This window comes from Lepidochelys kempii, chromosome 11, assembly GCF_965140285.1.
Source record: "Lepidochelys kempii isolate rLepKem1 chromosome 11, rLepKem1.hap1, whole genome shotgun sequence".
Lineage (NCBI taxonomy): Eukaryota > Metazoa > Chordata > Testudines > Cheloniidae > Lepidochelys > Lepidochelys kempii.
This window is the reverse complement of record NC_136390.1, coordinates 23,870,094-23,877,675: the sequence shown is the minus strand read 5'-3', so window position 1 is coordinate 23,877,675 and position 7,582 is coordinate 23,870,094. Positions and strand designations below refer to the sequence as shown.

General features: G+C 38.2%; 1 protein-coding gene across 5 annotated transcripts in view; it reads left to right on the top strand.

The window, feature by feature from the left end:
• ZEB2 (zinc finger E-box binding homeobox 2) overlaps positions 1-7,582 on the top strand; it is a 131,591-nt gene that overhangs the window by 99,368 nt on the left and 24,641 nt on the right. For all 5 annotated transcript variants that reach the window (XM_073305415.2, XM_073305411.2, XM_073305412.2 and 2 more), the window contains one exon: positions 813-884. In XM_073305415.2, the coding sequence (XP_073161516.1) occupies positions 813-884 (72 nt within the window). The remainder of the gene's footprint in view (positions 1-812; positions 885-7,582) is intronic.

Genomic DNA, 7,582 nt, shown 5'->3' with positions numbered 1-7,582 from the left:
AAATATCTACATTAGATGAATAAATAGATCAAAAAGATATTCTATCCATTAGTAGGCTGAAGCTAGCTCCTCCTTATAAACCCTATTTTAAAATACCTTCCATGCCAGCAACTTCACCAAAACTAAATTGGTCCATAACAAATAGATGGATAGACAGATAATTCTGTACAATAAGTACTAATTTCCATGTGAAATAATCCAGTTTTGGAGCATGAATCTATACTTTGCAAATGCAAAGGGAGCATAGACAAATTAAGCAGACATAATGGAGCTGTTCACGGTTTAAAATTTAGAAATTTTTGCACCCTCTGATTTTAATACACTCCTCACTCCAAGTCTATATCATTAAAATGAGGATGATAAATCAAATAGCAGGTGTATGATAATATTCTTAATAGATAGATCTGCTGTCCAGAACCCTTTCTTCTGTATTTACCATCACTTCATATAACATTTCTGTTCTTCCCAGGTAAATATAATTAACTTGTAGTTGACTGATTATTAAAAATAAGAAGCTTTTTTCCACCTCACTGCTTATTGGATTTGATATCAGAAAAAGGCCTTCATTTGGCCCAAATAAATACCTCTGGTTTTCACCACTTGCTGTAATGTTTAAAGTAAATAAGTTCTTGTCCAGCTAGCATGATTGAATTCATTCAATTGCAAGAACAAAGCCATTGTATAGAGACTTAGAACAGGCCTTTTCTCTGTTTCCTTTAAAGGAATCTTCCTTGTTACTGCAGTGTGCTTGCTAGCTTTGTGAGCTGTTCAATAATTTGCAAATGCTAAAAATGTATGTGCTTATTTTACAGAAGAAATGAAGGAGGAATATGACACTATGGGGCCTGAAGCCACAATTCAGACCACTGGAAACAATGGTACAGGTAAGGAAAATGGTCCATTTGAACATCATGTTTGTTCTGTGTCATTTAGAATTAGCTGTGCATGACGGGAAGAAGTGGCTAAACAATTTATTTACTTGTCTAGCTGAACAATTGAGAAATGTTTGAATAATTGTCCTGTTTTCAATTCCCACTCCCTATCCCCCAAATTTGATTACAATGGTACAATCTGGGTATTCAGTGAAAACTCAATCTCTCTTTTCCCCACCATGCCTCAACCTCACACATTTTAACTGCATTCTTGTAAGCTAATAGATTTTAGCATTGTGAGGAGATGTTTTCACAGCCAGGCTGAATGAACGAGTTTAAAGTACCTGGGCCAAGATACAGCAGTCTTTTAATGAGAGAGAGATTGTACAAAGGACTTGATAATAAGGATGACAACCCCATATTCACAGGGAATAGAGAGTAAGATACTTCAGAGAATCCAGATATCTTTTCAGAAAGACACACACAACCCCCCATATATGTACAGATACACAGTTTAAATGCATATCTGTGAGATTATTTTGTTTCTAGCTAATCTTTTTTTTCTACTTTCCACATCTCTTTCTTTCCCTTCTTAAAATCCATACATTTCTGTGGAAAAAGAAAGGGAACATAGATATTTAACAGTCATCATTTTTGAGCCATCTCTTTTTTTCTATAGCTGTGAAAGGCCGTAAAAAGTTTCTGTTACTATTTTTCTATCCAAATGAATTCTGGAGTTTGACCATGTTCTTCCCAAAGGGCATAAGATCCTTTGCCATCCTTGACATAGCTGATTTTCATGCATTATACTACATTCACCTTGCTTTCTGCTAGATTTACACTTAAATATGTAGATGTTTTCCAGCACAGGTAAGTTGTTATGCATCCCATTATAATGTTTGATTCATAGGTACTGCCTTCTTGAAATGTTATTATAAAAGATGGTACCCAAATGTTATAAGGATTTTATAACTCACACATCCTTAATGCTGGTACACACCCACATAAAACCTACTGTGTCCTTACTAAATAACAGAAGAAATGTACTTCCTAATTCTTGTGGGAGAAAATAATAGAAAAATAGAAACATGTCAATGATTTTTTTCATACATTAGATTTATGCATGAAAAAGTAATGAGTGGATTAGAACGGAGTCACAGTTTATCATGATATATATCCTTAATAATATTTCTATACCTAACTGAAAATAACAAATATTGAAAAAACAAGTGATTTTAAAATATATGTTCATACGGTGATGACTCATACATGGTATTTGGAGTAATTGGACATGGAAAGGTTCAGATGTTTGATTCAGAAAAAAGGCTGGATTCTTATCTGATTTACCATTACCAGAATCTTTCAGGTCCCCTCTCAGGCTTTGTGACTATCTTTGCACACATTTTTCTGACCATAACAAGCCCTGACTCCTTCCTACTTGTTGTGTTGTCTCCTTGGAGGGGGGAAAACTTGTGGCCTATTGCCACATACCACTCCTTTCCAGTTTCTGATCATCTCTTCTTCCTGCTTTGTACTCTGGCCTTGGGTCTCCTCTTTAGGAGAAAGGTATTACAAGATCTGTCAGCTGACAGCCCCATAGATCATACTCTACTCTTAATCCAGAAAAGAGGCGTCCCACTCTTCCTGGAAACCAGTCAGAAATCATCTTCTGGGCATAGACATGAGGCCTACAGCCCTCTCTCATTTAATTGGTTTAAATCAGTGTTATTCTGTTGATTTCAGCTGAGGATCTGACCCAGGAAGTGTAATCATTCCTTGACAGTCATGGGGAGCTTCCTTTGGCCCTGTCTAAAATAGGAAATTGTGCCTTGTTGAAGATTTGTTTTCAAACAAAAGCCAGACACCCTCTAAAGGGTCTCATTGCTTTGCCATTTAAAATGTAATAGTTACTCTGGAGTAGTGGACTGTGGGACTGAGAAATCACAGACCATGTGAAATGCCCACAACTTCTTCATGATTAGAGGTTCTCATATAAGTGGAGCAAGGAAGAATATTGCACGTAATGGCTGGCCTATGTTGGGACTCAACCTTTTTTTCCAAATCCTAAGAAAATCTGTGGGTTGGGTGGTGGGAAGAACCCTTATTTTAGTCATTCTTTAAAATAAACCTCAATAATGACAGGAACACCTTCCTTTCTATACACCCACGTAACAGTTATCAGTGGCCCTGTCTACACTAGAAGACAAGCTGCATTTTAAAGGCATCCTAGAGGATAACTTCCCCCTAAACTGATCTTGAAAATACACCTAGCCAGACTATGTAGACCAGGTCAGACCCTTCTCAAAGCCTGCCTCCCAAAGAATCATGGCCTTGTCTACATTTTCTGGAACAGAGTTGAATGTCTACTTTTGAATGAGGGTGGTCAGAGGGAGCTGTGTTTGAAAACAAATTTTCAGCTTGGCACAATTTCCTAATGTAAATAGGGCCAAAGAGAGCTTCCCATGACTGTCAAGGAGTGAATATGCTTCTTGTGTCACATATTCAGCTGAAGTCAACAGAACCAATTTAAACCAATTAAGCATCTGGCTCGCTAATGTTTTACTATCTGAGGGTCTTATTCAGAAGGCATAGTCACTCAGCCTGACTCATTCACAATTACTATTGACTTCCACAGGTGACTTGCTTGAGTAACAAATAAGTAACAATGGCAGAATAAGGTCCTGGAAGTGTTATATTTTATTCAAACAATTTACCAGTTAAACACTACAATAATTATATCCAGTTACATTTCTTTTTATTAGTAGAGAAGAACATCATTGCACCTGTAGTTTGGGCAGAAAATATATGCATAATGTCACCCAAACTGAGACTGTGACAAAGCCAAGTGATGTCAGGGTGTTTAGTAAATTGAGCCATCCAATTAGCAGAACATTTTTGTTAATCTTTTTCACTTTGAGTGAAAGATGCCACTTGACGGTCCAGAACAACAAAGTCCTCTGTACATAGCACAAATACTTCAGAATCAGCAATGATGCAAACTTTTCCAAATTGCCCGGTTCAGGTGCTTCAGCTGTAACTTGAAGGGACTGGCTAATGGGAAGAGAGGGTAGGTGAGTCGCTGTGATATCTGAGACCTTGTCCTTTCTGCTGAGATCATTGATAAGAGTACTAGCTAGTGCCATTTGTGAGGATTGTTCTTGTGATGTGGACATCTTTCCACAGGAAACTATACTGTCTTCTCTACACCACCAAAACCTCTGATGGTAAGGATTAGTGGTCACTTCCAACTGAGCTTGATTTGAGCCTGTGATTTAGAAGTGAAAGATCATATAACCTATTGTTAATCCCCAGAGCCATCCAATCTCTATCTGAATGTTCTTATGTACTTTTCAATATGAAATAATATACCTTACATCTGGCTATTGTGAAAAATAAAAAAAAAATGTAGTGAAAGTCACTTTCAATCACATGACTTTCAGTGGGGCTTTTGCTCTTGCTTCACTGTGCACTTTTGAAAACCCTATCTCTAAATAACAAATATTAACTGTTTTGGGAGGATGTTAGGAGTAATTCTTTGACATGCTCCTTGTAGTAAGGACTTATGTGGTCTGGCTTTGGTACTGTCTGTTGACTCAATTTCCCACAGTGTATTGCCTCAGTTTCCCCTCCCTGGTCAACCACCAGCTTTGAGTGTGGATAGGTCCCTGAGGTGACTTAGCCCTCCATCTAAGCAGATGAACTAAGTCTGGGTTCAGGTGAGGCTGAACGCCAGTCCCTGTAAAGCACCAACTCACCCTGTGACACACCCTCAATAAAGACCACATCACAATGACCTTCATTTGACCAAGGAAGTCCAGATGGGACTTTTTTTGGAGAGCATTATGAATACTTCTGGATTGCCCTGAGAGGTCACTGCTAAGTAATACAAAATGCTTCTTGTTCCTGAAGGCTGGGCATGTTACCCCTGTAAGGTTCCCCAACTCTAGATGACCTGAAGACTTCATAGCCAAGTCACTCACATGGTAGAACTAACTACAGAGTTGTTATTTGGCCAGGCAACAAATGTGATTGGTTTTAGGAAAAAATTCACTGTAGTATGTCATTAACATAGAAAGGAAATAACAGAAAGATCTTTATTATGCAATTGTCTTCCTACTGTAAGAGTTGCTACTTTTATATATGGCTACCATGAAACTTTTTTTTATCCTCTATAATTTTATACTAAGCAATATAAAGTTTATACAAGAAAAAGAAAAAGCTTCCACTAGAGTTAAAGGTATATTTCATAGTTCAGCCCTGCTAAATCAATTTGCAAACTGTTTCTAAAGGTCTCTAAAAGGGCTACTTAACAAAATGATGTACTGTATAAGCTGTTTTCAAATAGTTGATTGTTAGAATCATTTGGTTTACTTCATTGGTCCGATTACTTTCATTACAGTTGGGATTCTTTTTTAGGAGATAGATGAGCAGATTCCCTGTTAAAGAACAAACAAAATTTCCCTTTTTCTATTAATAACATCTGGCTAATAAGCTTTGGCTGTCGATGTTTTTCATATGATTTAAAGAAGGAGAAAAAAAACCTTCAGGGGAGAGGAAAACAGAAGTAAAACTTGGCAGGTTAGAAGGATAGGCCGTTTTCAGACCGTAATCTATGTGTACCAATGAGGGCCTGTCACTTCCTGCCTAATGAAGGCTGTGGTTTTATTAGTTTTGTTTGCGATTAGGAGCAGCTATCTCCACCTCACAGAAAGAGTTCCCACAAGAAATAACTGGTCTCCCAAGCTCCTTGAGTGTCCTCTTTCTCTCTCTTTTTAAAGATACTAAACTCCTCCAATGATAGTTTTTCTTAATGTATTTTATTTTAGCATGAGGCTCTGATACATCAGCCTTTGGAACTGAAAATATTTCTATTCTCCATGCCCTAATAATTAAAATATTACTTATTGGTGAGGTCACCTACTGCACTAAATGCTTGACTCACAGATAGGAGTGTGCGTTGTATGTGTAATTTTAATCCACAAGGAATCTATGAGTGCAGCTTTTTACATGGAAAACAACTAAGGTCTTAGGGGGAAGCACACCTAATGATAATCAGGTGATTTGCTTAGTAATACCAAGTGATTTTTTAGTAACTTCTGAATTCTCAACAGTAATGCATCTTGTAAGAGACTGGCGAGCACATGGTCAACCTTTGCTATTCATGTTAATCTTTAATATTACAGTACCAGTAGTATTGTTTAAGTTAAGGATCTGTTAGCTTTTCTGCTAAATCCCCTTGTTTTTAGGGGTTTAAAAATTAGACATAAACATTTGCTTTAGCTCCTGGATTCCATGCATGTGCACAGAAGCTAAAAAAGCCACAGATTTAAGAACCCTAGAATCTGTAATATTACAATAGGCTAGTATAACCTGCTGGATCAGAATCAGCTTTAAAACATGTTCCTGGGCCAACCTAGACACCCCAAGCTCAGGATTAGAGGTTTTAGTAGTAGCTCAGCCCTGCCATGGGTGGTTGGGGGTAAAGGACCTGAGTTCAAATCCTACGTTTGACCCCACGAGGGTCTCAGATTTGCAGGCAACAAGCCTCCCACTCCCCTGATCCTTCAGGCTCTCTCACATCGGCTCCTCTCTTTGCCCCTCCCAACTCTGGGGGTAAAGGGAGGAAGGTTCGTTCTCCTCCCTTCCTAAAAGCCACCACACCATCTCCTCTTCCTGTTCAAATACGCTTTCTCCTAATGAACGTACTCGACATAAGGGGGGGAGATGGAGATGGAAAAGGGCTAAGCCAAAAGAGGAGGGAGAATGGGCAGTGCTAATGCATCCATTATTACATAGATCACCAGCCATTTCCCCAAGAAAGGGGTCCACAACCTCAGTTCTGCTGTAGGGGCTCTAGAAAGATCTTGTTGCCATCCCACTGCCTGGAAGGGGAGACAAATTCCTTCACCCTTGGTACCTTAGTAATCACCTCAGTGCACAACCCTAATTAATTTTTTTTTTAAGATGGTCTATAAAATAGCAACAGCAGAAACAAAAGCAATGTTCAAACATTTTGAAGGTTAAAACCCACAGACTCAGGGTGCTCAGGATAAGGAAATAGTATCCTTAATTTGTGCCTAGTTGCTGAAAAGGTATCAGAGAATATTAACACTATACAGGCATAAATTACCACCGGAGCTGCAAATTCTAGACACAATGTGAGGAGTAAAAGGTGGGGTTTCAGGTATAACTTTGAACATTTCAGCTCTGCTGTGGAAAAAATATACCCAGAACACAGCCTGACATTTCAGTGTGTAAATATAATTATGTACAAGCAACCACCATTTTGTTATATTCACCCCACAACATAAAAGACAAATTGTTACATTTGCATTACACACATATATTTCCACCGTAATTTGCACTCAGAACTCCAGTCTTTCCTCCATATAATCATATCCTACTTAACAAACAAGTGCTTCTTTGCAAATAAGCAGAGGCACTTTGTATGTAACACATGAACTATATCAGGTGGACACTGTTATTGAACAGAAGCTATAATGATTGTTCAGATACATACAAAGAATCAGGAGCAACTCAACAATTTGCTGTTCCATATCCTCTTTCCTTCCATATAATATGTCAAAAACTCATGGAAGTGTGGACAGCAGTTTATAATGATGCTGGCCCTAATTTGAACTGACAGAAATTTGCTTGTTTAAGGCCTATAGAGAAATTTTAGAGGACTTCTCACTGATGCCGTTAGAGGG